Raw genomic sequence first — 16,353 nt, forward strand, 5'->3', positions numbered from 1 at the left:
CGGCCCGAAATGGCGGCCGCGGCGCTGACCCGTGAGGGCGGGGAGGATGCGTTCCGCAGGCTCTTTCGCTTCTACCGGCAGCGCGACGCGTCCGACCTGCGGGGCGTGGTGGACTTCTCCGCTCCGGGGGGCCAGGTAATGCCAGGCTGCCTCTGCCCGTGCCCCGCGGCGAGCGGCTCGGAGCGCGTCCCGCCCTCTGCGCGGCGTCTCAGTGCGGGGCGTCGCTGCCCATCGTTCTCTCCGCCGGCTGTTTCCCTTCGTGCCCGACGCCCAATTGCTAGTGCCGCCTCCTTTCTGGCTAAGAGGACGCCGCACTCGAGCGCTGAGCCTCTTACGGGTCCCGGTGATGTGTTAAAAATGATTGCGTGACTCCAGAGAGGCAGCCGGGAAGGGCCGGGGCCGCTCTGCCCGCGGGACCCGCAGCCGGGCTGGCCCAGGCTCCGCCGGGGCTACGGGCGCTGCCCGAGGGCTCAGGGTGGCGTGCAGCCGCCCCTGCCCAGCGCCATGCCTAGACACAGATCTACTACTTTTGCTTATGTTTGCTTTCATAGCTCCCTACACTGCAGTAAGGGATTTCCAAAGCCTCTACTAGAACCAGGCGTTACTTAAGCCATGGAGCGCATTGACATAAAACCTTGACGTTTCACTCTCGGAGCTGATACTGTCTCCTGGGCCTGCTGGCCCTTCTCTTAGCCCTGAGATACCTGGGTGAGCTGTAATCAGTTTCCCCTTGCTGTGCTGTCTTCCCCCGGTCAAGTTTCTTCTCCTTTCTCACTCGTGTATGTTAAATGCTTGGCTTGGTCATCAGGGTGAGTTCAGCTGTTGCAGTGGGTTGGGGCACACAGTCAGCAGCACAGCTAAAAGCAGTAGCCACCATAGTAGTTTACAACGTCTGAAGTGATGAAGAAATGATTCTTAAGACTTGTCTTCTGTTTTGTCATCTCACAAAGGGATGACAGATATCTGCTGAAGTGTTGTTAATCGGGGATTTTCTGCTTATGAACCTATATCAAAGGAGTGGGGAATATAGTTAAAATGAAACTTTGCCTAATTTTTCATAGTTTCAATGCTTAGGCTTTTCTTTATACGTGTTCTGTTAAGATATTTATTTTTTTATCTTTTTGGACTATAATGTTGCTAATGGGACATAAAACCTGACCCATATGAATTAACCAAGGAAGTCGCTAACATTTCAGCCTTTCTTTAGCTTGCAGCAATCCTGTATTTGATAAAGGATTACACTGTTATGGCTCTTCTGGGAAATTCAAAGTATTTGAAAACATTAGAAGGATTTGTTTTCTCTTGATATCGTTCTTTTTGCACCTGTTACCTTCTAATATCAGGTGATAGTTTACCAGTGAAAACATCTTTTATTCCTCTTTCCCCCGGGTTAAAAACATCTGGCTTTTCTCTTTAAGAGCTACAGGCCAGGCAGATTGGCCCGGATAATGTTGCTTCTTTTTTCTCGGAAAACTGCTTCAAGCAATTGAGCTCTTCAGTGAAGTGTGACATACCCCATCTGCCCTGTTTCCAGGCTTATTTAACTGATTCAGCACATGTAATTCTTCAGCAGAGGAAAATCTCCTCCAGAAGCCCAGGCAACAGCTGGTGTGGAAGCAGTTTGGGCAGGCAGCGAGGTGGCAGAGTCTTAGTCAGAGGATGAGCCTTTCTGGGGATACTCTGTGGACAGAACTGTGAAGTAAACTCTTCAAGGCTGGCACTCACAAAGCTGCTTTTGACAGAGCTGAAAAATGGGTAAAACTGACTACATAGCGCCAGAAGGTGCTATGCAGCAGTAGTTCAGAATTTCTTAGAAATTCTATGTGTTTAATTTAGTCCTGTTGCTCAGAAAATGTTAACCAGAGCTGTCAGCTGCGGAGAGACTGATTTACACATGCACCACTACAGAGGCTGTGTGCAAAGGCCTTAAGTTAATATACACTTTAGGTTATCGTAGACAAAGCTTTTCAGTCTCTGTCTGTTTATTCCTACTGTGCCTCGCCATCTCTTTCCTTACATGAGCCTGTACTTTTCCACTGCTGCATAGAGAACTGGAGGGAACTAAGCCATAACAAAACCAACCTCTACCCAGCCCTCCTCAAGACAGTTCCCTGTCCTAAGGGAGGAATGGAGTGGGAACACAGTAGAATAAGTTTGGTGGGGTTTCTTCAGCAGATGTTAGCATAAATACATGTGTTATTCTAACCCAAGAGAGTATCCCAAGAAAATACATCTTGTCAAGCCTTGAGCTGTTAATCCTGCTGTTGGAAACAGGAGTGACAGGGTGGTATTCAGAATTTACAGGATTTCTGCAGTTCTTCACTTCCAACAGCTTTGGCTACTTCATCACTTTACCTCTTACCCTTCTGTAAATTAGAGATGAGAATAGTCATCTACCCTATAGGATCATGAACAACTTGTATTTGGAATGTTCTTTGAAAGTATAAAGTGTTATGAATATGTTGCTCTCTAATGGAGGTTGATAATTACCAGAATGTTTTATAATGATGAGGCTGTACTGTGGAAATGGACAAATTACGATGAATTTTTTCTCATTGGTATATATTGTTTGGGGGGTTTTTTGAGTGGGGGACATCTCATCCTGAAGTAAAACCTGTAGGTACCTTTTGATTCTTATGTTGAATGTGCACTGGCTCTGTTTGCCCCGTCCTGGTCACTGCTGTTCAGACAGTAGTTCTGTGGAACAGTTGGCATTTTCACGAGAGTTGTGTTCAAATGGGGTAGCACTCTTCCTTATAGGTGCTATTGTTTTGATGTCTTTTGTGTTTCTTACTTTTCTTTTTTTTTTAACCAGACCTGTTTTCTTTTGCCAGGTGGTCAGATCACAGCTCAGTATTTCTTCAGTCAGTGATCAAGATGCCTACAGAGCAGGATTGCAGCCAGTTAGCCAGTGGAAAGCCTATGGCCTCAGTGGGTATCCAGGTAGGTGCCTCTGATTTCAAAAAAAATGAAACACAACCTTGTTGCTTTGAATTCATGCCTCTTCGATCTTATATTTCTTGTCCTGCCTGAAAAAGCTGTTTTGGTTTGCCTAAGTGTAATTTAATGTTTTTGTAAGTGCAGGAGGAGGATCAGTTGTTTCACAGTGAGATTAATCAGACCATTTTCATAGCTCATGAGAATGAATTCCTATTGCCTTTGGCAGAGACTTTATTTCTGTAGAATCTATTTTTCCTCAATATATATCATGCACATTGGGTATGTGGCTGAAATACAGTAGTTTCAGAGTTGTAGTGTGGCATCTACTTGTCAGCGTAGGACACTGAGTATAATAAGTGAATAAGAACTTTCTGGCCTATTCAATATACAGAGTAATTTCATGAGGCAGGTTTTTTCAGAAATGGAAATGTGGCTTAGGTTTGCAGTTTGCCTGGCCGAGTCACAGAAAAGTATTAGGTTGGAAGGCACCTTCAGAGGTCTAGGCAAAAACCCTGCTTAAAGTAGGATGAAGTTGCAAATTAGATCAGGATGCGGAGAGCTTTGTATGGGTAAATTCTGGAAATCTCCAAGGATAGAGATTACACACCCTCTCTGGGCACCTGTACCAATGTTTGGCCACTTTTTTTTCCTAAACCTTAGATCTAATACACATTTGTCTTGCTGTAATTTTTGTCTGGCGCCTCTTGCAATTTTGCTGTGCATATCTGAAAAGAATCTGGCTCCCCTCTCTCATGCCTGTTGGTAGTGCTCACCAATACCAGGATGTGTCACCAGCCCTCATTGCTGCTTCACACAGTAGGTCCTCAAGGCAGCCTGGTCTTGGTTTGGAGCTGCTCTTGGGCTGTACTGTTGTGTGGGGTTATTCTGCCCCAGATGTAGAATTACCATTGTTGAGCTACCTTAGGTTCTCAATAGCCTGTTCCTTCATTTGTCAAAGTTTGTCAAAGGGGCAGCAGTAGCCTCCAGAATATCCACTGCTGCCCCTTGTTAGTGTAATCTGTAAGTGAAATGAGGCTCAACATCTCATCATCCAGGTTGTTGATATAGATGTAGTTATCAGTCTTTGCCTCAGGATCAAGAAATGCAGCTCATAACAGTCTCTGGTGAGATTTTGAATCATCAAATCGCTATTCTTTAAGCCTGGTGATCCAGCCACCTTCTGCTTACCCTTTTAATTTGCCAAAAAAATTCATGGGCCCCCAGCTGCAGGAGACCAAGTGGAAAACTTTTCTAAAGCCAAGGTAAACAGCATCCGTTTTTCCCCTTGTCTGGACATCTCATTGTAGCAGGCAGTAAGGCTGGTTAGATAAAATTTGCCTTCCATGCTGTCTGTACCCAACCATTGTGTGTCTTGAAGTGGCTGCCATGAAAGTTTGCTTCATAATTTTATCAGGGGTTTTTAGTAAGGCTGATGAGTTTGTAGTTCCCCAGATCCTCCTTATTTCAGGGATTTTTGTTTGAATAATTTTGTTTTTTCTTATCTTTCTTTTGGTTCATTGGGACCTCAGTCAATTTCTGTGTGAGTTGCTTTGAAGCCAGCCTACCATTTCTGAAACTGAGGCAGCCCTGCTACCCATCTGGCATGTTTAATGCATAGGGAATTGCGTAACTTCAGGAGAAAGGCTTCCGCCTCTTCTTGCCTCTATAAATGTTTTGTTCCACTTACCTGTCATATTACAGCTGCCCTCACTTGGTCAGATTGTTATTTACTGTCTGTCTAAACAACTTTCCTAGTAATTACATAGGGGGTGTGGGAAATCACAGGTGTTCCACTTAACTGAATTTTTCTTCTGCTTTGGTAAAGACAACCTTTTACTAAAATGAAATGCAAATACTTTGACAAATTATCTGTTGTGTTTAGAATCAAGTCATGTGTGGACTTGAAAAGAATAATATTTTTGTCGTTTCCCAGCTACCATTATCTGGACATCCTAAAACAGTAGGAGGCGTGTAACCAGCTTTCCCATTAGCCTTCTAAATGAAGTAAGAATTTCTTTAGTTTGTCTATGAGCAAGTGGAAAGGAAGTAATTTGGTTTTGTCCCCACAGTGAGCAGTGAAATAGAAGACTTAGGAAGGTGGGTGAATTTCTATTGGGGTGTCCTGAGTTCTTTGAGAAGCAGATGATGCTGTCTTTGGTCTTTGTAACTGACTCTTTTTTATGAGTTTTTCTTGTTGTTAAACATCTGCATGTCTTATCCTTCCTTTGAGTGAGATTGGGGACCACTTTCATTAGGTGCAAATTAATTCCTAGTATGTAGGAAGATAGTGCTGCAGTAAGAGCGTTGCATCTGCTTCCTCAAGGCAATTTTCTTTAGAGTACAGATTCACAAAGAATAATTCTTTTCTCCTTTCCCCTCACATCTTTCAAGGCCAAGAGGTTCAATTATGTTGTCTTCAAAGTTTGTCTGTGGTGTTCTTCACTCAGTTCAGAAAAATTGCTACAGAAATATATCTCTTATTTCTTACTCTTCTCCCTCCTATGCATGCAAGTCACTGATTTCTAGCACTATTAGTCTTGTTTGCACAGGACTTTGTAGTAAAACTCTGCAACTGTTAGAAATTCAGTTTCTGCCTTTCTTGATACAGTGAGCATAGTAGCAAAAGCCCACTTTTTAGTTGTTACTGCTTTTTGTAAATCTAGACCAATCTAGTTTCTTAGGAGAAACATAGGTCAAGGAAAGGTTTGGAGAGACATAAGCATATTCTAAGCTTGTGATAGAAAAGCCATAAAATCTGGATTCTTGTTCTCATCTCTGCTTGTATCTAATCCCTCAGGCTTCAATTCCTTCATTAACACCTGAGGATAATAAATACATAGTAGAATGTAATTTCATTAATGTAATAAAGTGCTTCAAGAGCCCCACATCAAAAGCTGTAGACAGGAAGGGAAATATTATTATTCTGTTCTATGCAGAGGCCAATAGGAAGTAAATGTAATGCTTCTGGCAAAGAAATTTCTTGTAGCCAAACCTGTCAGAAGCCTGCCATAGTCTGAAAGTGCAGGGAATGAAGTGAATGACCATATGTTATTAATACACTGAAGGCTTTTTTTCTAAGCAGTTACATTGATCTTGAGTCTGTGAGATATGCTGGCAGGTAGCTCTTTTTGTGTTTTTATTACCACTTTCATAAGGCCACAAGGCAAGTTTTTATCGTACTGAGACTCCTAGTATTGCTTCTTCTTTTTCCATCTATTTTTGTCTCCGTTAACTTGGTATGACTGAGAAGTTCAAAAAGACACAGTAAGCCAAAACCTAAAAATGTCCTTTTCCTCTGTTCCTCCTATACCCTTATCTCTCTTTGCATGTGGCTTTTGTGTTGGTGAGTCTTACTGAATTGACAGTCTTGGAGAGAGTGCCCTGATTCTCAGAGTAGGTGTTGTACAGATCATTAGCATCTCTAATTTGGGCTGCTGCTTGAACCCTGCCTGAGGTGCCTGGCTAAATGAATGTGCAGAATAGCTGCATGGGTTTTTTTTGTTAATCAACAATGCCTGCAAAGTATTTGCAGTCAACAACAAGTGGTTTGGGATATAATTTGACTTTCATGGCCCTTTCTAAGTGTTACCATGTCAAAATGCAAATATGGACATAACTAGACTTACCTGGAAGTAAGCATGAAGCAAAGAAGAGAACACTTTACATTACTAGACACTTGCTCAGCCCAGGGACTGCTGTCTGAAGTAGCAGTAGGAAGATAGTATGAGTTCAGAGACAGGGATAAAGTTAGTTTGATATCTAGAAAAACTAGGCCAGAATTACTTTAACTTTGCAGGGCTTAAGAGCAAAATCATGCTGAATAATTTTTTAAAAATTTAGTCCAAAGCAATTGGATTTCCATGTTCCTACTCCTTTATCTCCTGTAATCAATACGCCTTACAGAGCTATATCCTTTACTGACTTTTTTAATTTGGACCAAAGTTAGCTGCCCTGTCTGCCTTCTACCTTGTGCCACCATTTATTTTCTCTGAAAAAAACAATAAGTTTTAACTTAACTATAATAGATTTCATCAGCTTATATGCCCAGTCAATGATTATATGTCTGAGATGTTTTTTTCAATACCTCTGACTCCTGTCCTTTCCTCTAGGTTCAGAAGAAAACAGGGAAACACTTAATCATACTTTCTCTCCATCCTCTCTCTTTTTCTTTGTGGCCAGGGTTTATTTTCATATCCAACCCTTTCCTTCCGGGCTGCCAGCGTCACTGGGTGAAGCAGTGTCTCAAGCTATACCCTGAGAAACCCAATGTCTGCAACCTGGACCTGCACATGGCTCCTGAGAAAACCATTGACCTGTGGGGACAGAGCAAGGAGCGGCTGAGGTAAGTCCGCTATAACCTATGGTGGTCAAAAGGAACCAGATCTCACCTCTGAGAAGGTATGAGAAAGTTAAGCGGGGAAGAGAAGCTGAAGAAGATTGTCTGTACTGCATGCTGGCAGTATACAGATGGTATCAGACAGGCCAAGTTAAAGATGGATATCTCATGGCTTCATGTGCATCCTTGTTAATTCTCTGCTTTCATGCTCAGTGGGATTTTCTTGTAGCATATTGTTCTAAAGCCATCAGTGAAATGTTAAATAGTGACCCAGGCTGATGTAATGCTTGGAAGCTTGCTAAACTCAGCTACAAGTGGAACCGTGAAGTCCCTCTAGGCCTCAGTTTTCCTGCGGCAAAAGAGATCCTTTCCAAAACTCCACACTAATGGTAGCACTTCTTCCCAGTCAGCTCTTAGACCCAGTACACTGTATTTGAAAGGCTGTTAGCTGTACTCTTTTGAACTTTTCAAATAATCTACCAGTTTCTGCGTTCTTATTTTCTGAAGCATTTCTTTTGGTTTGGTTTGGTTTTGTTTGCGGTTCTTCTTAATTCAGCATGACATTGAAGTAAATGTATTAAATGTACCATTTTAATGGCGATCCTGTTTCATCTGAAAGATTCCTACAGGTTCAGAATTTTGTGGCTGATGCAGCTGCCTATCCTCTACCTGATTTGGAATTTAATGGAGAATTTGTCCCAGTTTTGAGGTCAAGTAAAAAAGTTTAAAAAAAAGAAAAAGTCTTTTAAAGCTTGAACTTTAATAAAGTTAGCTGTAAAAAATATTTATAAGACAGACTGTTTACAGTGCACAACCTTTTATCTGTTTGGATATTTATCATTACCTTATTGATTTCACCACTCATTTTTCATAACGATTGTTTCATGTGATGGTGTGATCAGAGTTCCCTATAATGCTCATTTTCCACCTCAGTCTGTTAGTGAGATTGACATGCTGAGATTATTCTTCAAAAAAACTCTTGACATCTACAAGATATAGAATGGCAAAAGCAAGATTTGGACTTACAAGTATTTGCACCTAGGAGAGAAGTTATGCCCTCACTTGTGTTTTCCAGGCTCAGTCAGAATTAGTTACAGAAATGTAGACACCATTTTTGTGTTCTATCAAGGATAAAAAATTGTTCTTTGACAGGATTGTGCATTGTGCCCAATGGCTGAAAAAAGTGGGGTACTGTTCCAGCCCCACAGGCCTCTCCCAGCAGGACCTCCTGTGTGCAGAGAATGATCAGAGCAGAGGTTAATTTGCAGCTGAGTCCGGTTCAGTTGAAAACAGTGTTTGGAAGAGAGATGGTTGGCAGCAACACTGGCAGTTTTATTAAGCACTTGCCTGAGTCTTCAAGTGAGCAAACTGCTGTATTTTTGCTTATACCTAGGGGCAGCAGATCAAACTAGCCAGTCTCTCTAGTATCTAGAGTGAAAGCCTTTCAGGGAGGTGAGAAACAGAGCTTAACTAAAAAGAGGTCTACTTCCAGATGGGTCACAACTTTATTGCTTTTTAAAGCCATCAGGATGATGCATGCCTGTGCTTGGGTCATGGTTTATCTGTTCTTTTCAGGATGCAGGAATCACAAGGTACAGCAAATCCATACAGTTCCTAGACATATGTGTTACGCTTTCATCACAAAGTGGAGCTTGGGTATTTTCTCTAGTGGTGGGGACAATTAAAACCATAAAAGGGGATAGAGCATTCCCACAAGAAAGATACAGATATATAGATAAGTCCATCCTTGTGTATAAGGAATAGGCTGGAGGGGTTTTATAGATGCAGTCATTACCAGCAAATAAAGAAATGAGGGACCTTCAGACCAAAGCTCCTGTGCTGCCCAGTCTTGTTCTGACATAGTTACACCAGACCTTTTCTGTCCTTTTTTTTAGGACCTCATTGTTTCCAGATACATAACACTCAGACTTTCCCCTTCCTAGCAATCACATATGAAATCATATGCAAAATACCAAGTTTAGGGAATAAGGACTTCCCACACACATTGGGGTTCCTGGTATTGTGTAGATACTCTAGCACTGTAGCAAAAGAAGGGCAATTTGGAAAGGCACATGCTAAAATGTTTAATTATGAACATTGTTTGTCAGTTGAAAGATGTACAGGAACAAGCTGTGGGCTCTCCCTTTTCTAAATGCTGTGTTACCTGCTTGTAGGCTACACAAATTGTTCCAAGCAGCATGTATTTGACAGATAGTGTGTTGGTGTTTGTAATTGCAATTGCTGTTATGCTATGACAGATGGAAATTGGAAAGACTACTTTCAGTAGTCAGTGAGCTAAGAAAAATTACTAAAGGTAAAGAAACTGGCCTTTTACTCCTGTTCCTGGTTGATTTTAGGAGCTATCAGTATGGCACAGTTGAAGGGCAGGAACAAGCTGCCCTTGTATCCAGGTAGAAATGCACATTAAACACAGATGTTCAGCTGAGACTTGATCATGGCAGCACCAATATGAATCTTTTTTTGTAAAAGAGAGCATGTCATGCTGAACTAATGAGGCTATAAATGAGAGCAAACTTCTGGTGCTACTGTTTATCTTCTGAGTATATTTCCCTTTTCTCTCTTTTTCTTTTTTTACCATAACGTGACTTGGCTTGAGAAAAATAAGCTGAAATTGCTGGAATGAGTAGACTAGAAGATAGATGTGTACTGTCCTTTTTGTATTTGTCACTAACATATTTCTATCTGATTTAGTTACGTACGCTCTGTAACTTGTCGAGGGCTTTTCCACAGTCCCTACTAAAAGCCCCTCCTTGAAGCCTCTTCTTTCTTTCAGGCCTCTTCTTTCTTTCATCACCTTCAAGTAAGAATAGTAAATTGGTGTGAGGCTTCAGACCACTTAGTCCCTCTACTTTAGGGGTTGTCACGTGAGAAGAACAGTTCTTTGTCCTGCGTAGCAGTCTGGATGAGGGGACACCTGCTGTCTAGACTTCTTGACACTGTGGTCATAGCTAAAGCAGTCTTGCTTTTCACTGAATTATGAGTCAGTGCATTCTGAGGACTCCTTATCAAAGTACCAAGTAGTAGAACTAACCATCCTTTGCAGTATTAGGCAGCATGATATGCTTCACTGTCAGGTAACTCATTTTCCTTTCTTGTAATTTTCCATTAAGTGCTTGGAACATTTTTTCCTTGCCTTTGCAGCTTTCAGGTCTTCGCGTTCTGGCCCTTCACTTTCAGGTGCTCAAATAGGACACGTTTAATTCTGATTTCTAAATCGGCACAGCTCATTGTGTTGATTCCATCCGATAACCTCTTAGGTACCATGTTGAAAATACAAGCTTTCAAAATGACAACAGTTGACAGTAGGCCCCATAGCTTGCACACATTGCATGAACTAAATTTTCAAGGTCTTTGGAGGAAGAAAGTGTTGGCACTGAAAATAAATGTTTAGCATTGATTGGTTTTAAAAGCATTGACTGGTTTTAATAGGCTGTCATATGGATGAGTGAATCTCATTACAGTATGCTGCGCTACCAGAAGACCCCCTCAGAAATTAACACACATCTTATTTTTTTTATATTTTGTCTTTGTAGAAGGAAAGGTTCCAATAAATGTGAGCCCAGGAGCTTATTGGAGAAGCTGCGCTGGGTGACCCTTGGTTACCATTATAACTGGGATACTAAGGTATTGAGATTCAATTCTTCTCCATTTTTCTTAGCCGTAAGCACTCAGAATGGCAAACAGAGAAGGACATCATGGAATAAGATGTTTATGATCCTACAAGACAGTCTTGAGGAAAGGCAGTAACAAACTGTGCTTTTAAGAACATTTTCATTTGTATTAGTTTACTGTGAAGGGTTTAACAGAAAAAGTCCATTGCTTTATTCTTTCTTTTGAAAGTTAACATGATAGCATACACTCAGCTCTCGACCTGCAACTATTTCAGGGTAAGGGGACATTTTTACCCTACCAAAAGGGATGATTACAAAAGTGTTGTTAACGACTTAAGCTGAGCATGACTTCTGGGAAACTGCTTTTCTTTGGAGGGGTGAGCAGGAGCAGGGAGAGACTGCTCCTCATGTGATTTCGAACTTAAATGAGTCTGAATCACTATAGTGCATTCTTACCAACTAACAGCTGTTTTGAGGATCCTGATCAAAATAAACGTTTTTTCATGACTGAGATGGAAGCTGATAAAGACTGGCAGAGTAAATATGTATCTTATCTGTATATTGCAGGTAATAAAATCTGCTTGCAGCCTCTTGTTTACCAGATCAGCCTGTTATTGGATGGCCTTAATAAAAGTTTGGTTATTCTCTTCCAGTCCTCTCAGAATCACTTATGGGAGAGAGAAAAAGTAGGTTTTCAATTGATTCCTGTTTGTTATTCATGAAGGAACAAAGATGTTTGTTTTGGAGTTCTGTTGATGAGCTACAGAACTGTCTTTCCATTGGTGGCTTCAGGTTGTGACTGAGAAGATCCTCAGGATGTTATTATTAATCTTACTGATTTCAAGTTTAGCATCTAGATATAATGATTAACTCCACAATTAATTGAATTTCTGGCAGTCTTAGCATAGGCCATGAATTTAATGGTAGGAGGTAAACTTGCTGTGGTTCTGCCTGTGTTGTAGTCATTTTCTAGGCAAATAGTGATGTCCTCCATGACTATCAGCCAGACTTTTGTGTTCTTTTTAAGTGTTAGTTTCCAATTGTATTTGCTGCTCTGATGTGTTGGGTGTGGCTTTCTTTTTTTTTTCTCCTGCCTCCCTTCCAGAAGTACTCAGCAAATCACCACACTCCTTTCCCCTCAGACCTTGCATTCCTATCAGAACAAGTGGCTGCAGCCTGCGGGTTCCGGGGTTTCCAAGCCCAAGCAGGCATCTTGAACTACTATCATTTTGACTCTTCACTGGGAATTCATGTGGATGAATCTGAACTAGACCATTCTCGGCCCCTGTTATCATTCAGGTGAGTGAAGGAAAGCACACTTTAGTGTTATGGAAAGATTGGTGGCTTTTTTCTAGGGTTGCATATGGTTATAGGAAGGCAGTGTAATGTAGTGTGTTAATTGGGTATATCATCTTCACTTTCAGATGATTTAAACAGCAGAAGGCTGTAGGTCAAGGACATAGGTTTCTCTTCAAGAGCTGTTTGAATAGCATGGATGTAGTGCCTGGAGTGAAGAGTTCTTTTGCACAGAGCACAGTTCTGTTCTAAAGCAGCAGAGCGTCAGTTGGGTACTAGAGAAGTACCTCAGCAGAGCTTCAAACCTGGCAGGGCAATTGCTCACACTGTGCCTATCTTGAACCAGATCTCTTAGTTGTTTTCCATGTTCCCACTGAAAAGTCGTTCTTAGGAGTCCATCTGGTTTTCATGATTGCTTGGGGTTTAACTACTGATATTTTCTTACTGTGCAGAAAACTGCTCTCTACCTGAGTTTTGCTCTTCTCTCTCCATCCTTATACCATCTCTAGTTTTGGGCAATCCTCGATATTTTTGCTTGGGGGCCTGAAGCGGGAGGAGGCCCCGACAGCAATGTTCATGCACAGTGGAGATATCATGGTGATGTCTGGCTTCAGCCGCCTGCTGTACCACGCTGTGCCCCGGGTCCTCCCTAACCCTGAGGGGACAGCTCTGCCTTCCTGCCTCGACCAGGCTCTTCCTTCAGACCTTCCTGTTGGCTCAGTCATTGAGCACAGCTCTGATGAGGATTGGCAGGTGTGTGCCAAGTACCTGCAGTCATCCCGCATCAATATGACTATTCGACAGGTCTTGGCTGAGGGTCAGAAATTTCCAGAGGAATCCGGGACAAATGGAAAGGGTGAAACACCGTCTGAAGACAGTCATCATGAGAACAGCAAAGCCAAAAGACATAAACCAAACACAGTCAGCTGAGACCAAGAGATGATACTAACATGGACTGGGCAGGCAATCTCCATGTGGAATTAGGAAATTGTGTACTGTTGGAAGCCACTTGTCTGTATTGGGGTTAATAAACTTGTGCAGAATAAATGTAGTCCTCCTTGCTGTAATAAATAGGTGGGTGGAGAAAAATAATGTAAAAGGAAAAGAAGGATAAGTTCAGGACTGCAACTCAGGAGATAAACTATTAGCATTTTGTTGCAGATGTTTACTCTGTTTCCTTTAAAATACCTGTATGGCAGAGAATTTTAAGCTTTGTTAAGTTTAAATGGTTTAAGCTTTTGGTTAAGCCTGGTTTAAGCTGCAGGAGTAATGCTCATGAAGTATTTTGAAGTCATTGGGCAGAGTGTTAGCAAAAGATACATAATTGCTATGTGACAGAGAATCCTGTTGGGCTTGTAAAGCTCAACTGAAGTGCAGTAACAAGTGTGAATGATAATAGGTTGCTACGGATGCAAGACCTACCTGCAACTTTTTCAAGATAATTACTTCTACAGCAAAAATGGGTTCAGTGGTCAGAAACTGACAGCTCCCTCAAGCAACACCTGCTGTAAGCTTGCTGTAGTCCTGTGCTCTCCTTTTGCCTGCTTTCATCCCGTCAGCTGCAGCAGAATGTGCTTTTATGAATGGTACTGAACATTTTTTCATATCTCAGATTTTAGAGAGAAACAATTGGGGGCAATATCTACTTAGAATATATAGCAGCTCCCAACTGGGTCTCCTCCCAGCAGTATGTGACTGAGCCCAACATCCCCATTTTTTCAAAACTGCCCTCTCTTAAGTGCCTGTGGATTATGGTTCTCCAGTCCCAAACTAGCATCTGTAAGGAACAGAATGACTTGCAAATAGAAGCAAAGAAGTTGTAAATTAAGTACCTAAAAAATTAATCAGTGACTATCTCTGTCACCCAAAGATAAATATATTGAAACAAAGAAAAGCACGAGCTTTCATGCTAGCTCTTTTTAAGACTCAGACCTTCCTATCTACTTTTTAATGCAATTTTAATTGTTGGAGTGGAATGCACTGTCCCTGGGGTATTTTGTTGCACTTTCCCAATGAATAAACTTACTCGGTTTTTAAATTAAAGATCTCTATCAGTTTTGGGCTGGCTATTTTCTTTTCTTTTTCTCCCTATTAGTTGTTTCAGTGTATTGTTAATGCTGCTGTATCCCTTGTGCAGTTCCCTCCAGGCTTCTTTTGTATCCACTGCCTCTGCAATCTGCCAGCTCTGGTGGAGAAGCCCTGTGTATGTCTGCAGGGCTGCTTTGCCTATGGGCAGTTCATGGTTTGTTGGGCAGTTGCAGAGGGGTGTTGCCTGCAGTATCAAAGTCCAATTTAATATGTATGTGGCAGCTTTTCCTCATGGATAAAGTGTCTGGTCTGCTTATTTCACAGCAGGTGAATGTGTGTTTGTGTGCAATTAATTCCTTATACAATATGCCAAGAGCTCCAGTAACTTAAAGTCTAAAATAATCAGATATGAGTTTTAGTATCTTATTCTATGCTAGATGTGTGTCCTTTCTGTAGCCTAGGCCTGATATATTTACAGCTGAGCCCTAGGAGAGTGACTGTGTTATGCAGAGAGGTTACAACATGACCAGAAGGGAAAGTTGACTAAGTCAGACTCAGAAAACAGCAAAGCTCCCTTAGTGGCATCTGAAGGTGGAGAAGGAGGGAGAGGAATGTCAGTTTTCCTGACTGAGAAGGCAAACTGACTGTTCTTCATTTTTGAGAGGGAAGCAAAGTTTGTCCAATTCACTCATCTCTGATGATGAGACAAGACAGTCATGGAACTAGAAGTTGGTGAACTAGAGCTGTTTACTTCATGTCACAGGCTGAATTGTAAGTCCATGGTTCTCATGTCTTCTGTTCCCTATAAATATATAATATATGACAAGCAGTCATTTAATCCAGGATTCGATTGTTCCTGTGAATCACGGACAGGAAACCATACTATTTATCCTCTGTAGTTTAAAACTGTAGTAAGTGCTGCAAACTACTGATAGCAATTGGTCATGAGAAGTATCCAGTACATTGAAGTGTTATGTAACTGAGATGAGAATTTGCTGAGTTACTGACTTGCAGTCAAGCTTTTTACCTAATGTCGTTGTGAGTGAGGCAGCCCTGATCTAATTCTGTATCAGACACCCAGAAAATGAAAATTCCATGACCCAGAAATGGACATATGGGAAATGACCCAGAAAAAAAAGCATCCATATACCAAGAGAAACAACAATAAGAAGAGAGAATTTCCTGAAGTGCCAGCATAGCAGGATCATTGATTCTGGGACCACAGCAGAGTGGAGTACAATTGAGCAAACCACGGGATTTCTGCCGGCTTTGCAAACTGCTTCCAGAATATAATTTCAACAAGGCAGTAAGTCCTGGGAAGAAGGCAGGGAACAGGGCTGCATCCAGTGATACACTCAGGAACCACTGACCTACTCCACACAGCTTTCAGAGTGTGACATTGCACTGCATTTGGGTTTGTGATGACATCATGATTTTTTCATAGCACTGATCAAATTTTTGTATCTGTAGGTGCCACAAATGATTACTTACGTTCATATAGGTGCATGCTGAGAGAACCTCTCTAGTTTTTAATTCCTCTGAGGGAGAGGAGGGAAAGAAGAGGACATCTGGACCAGTTCTGCAAGAAAATTTATGTAATGCGTTGATTACAGGAAGATAATCGTGTTTGTTTCAAAGCCACCTGGAAATTAAGCACATTGTTTACCACATATACGCTGTTCATTATGTGATCTACAGATAAAGCTAGCTGTCCAACAATTACTGCTTTGTTTTAATCAAGAATAAAGGGAAAATAAATCTCCAGTCAAATGAGAATCAAAGTGCAGTGGGATGAATACTAGAAGCAGAAGAGGAAGCTGCCTGCACAAACTAAAGATTTTCAATCCTCTTGAGAGTACTGTTCTAGAAAAGCTCCGTGTTACAAACTGGACTGCTGGCTAGTGCCCAAGACAGATTTACTGCATGGCCTCTCCATATCAGCCAGGTAGTGACTTACGGGCAAGGTAGTCCCTAAGGCAGTGCCTGCTGCTGGAATGATTCTGATCTTGGGTATTTTTCCTTTCTTTGAGAGCTTGTTGACATTTTTCCCCTCACTGTTTCACAGCAGATATTTCTACAGATTGTACTAAGGCTCACCTAAGCTCCTCTATTATTCTGTGC

At 41.7% G+C, this 16,353-nt stretch overlaps 1 protein-coding gene across 1 annotated transcript; it reads left to right on the forward strand.

The window, feature by feature from the left end:
- On the forward strand, nucleotides 1–14,247 carry ALKBH1 (alkB homolog 1, histone H2A dioxygenase). Its single transcript, XM_085061655.1, has 6 exons — nucleotides 1–135; nucleotides 2,835–2,943; nucleotides 7,120–7,282; nucleotides 10,831–10,921; nucleotides 12,014–12,207; nucleotides 12,714–14,247. Exons 1-6 carry the CDS (start codon nucleotides 10–12, stop codon nucleotides 13,132–13,134), a joined length of 1,104 nt encoding a protein of 367 aa, XP_084917781.1. The 5' UTR covers nucleotides 1–9; the 3' UTR covers nucleotides 13,135–14,247.
- The last annotated feature ends 2,106 nt before the right edge of the window (nucleotides 14,248–16,353 follow it).

The sequence above is a fragment of the Lichenostomus cassidix genome, chromosome 5 (genome assembly GCF_008360975.1).
Source record: "Lichenostomus cassidix isolate B80296 chromosome 5, HeHo_3.0, whole genome shotgun sequence".
NCBI lineage: Eukaryota > Metazoa > Chordata > Aves > Passeriformes > Meliphagidae > Lichenostomus > Lichenostomus cassidix.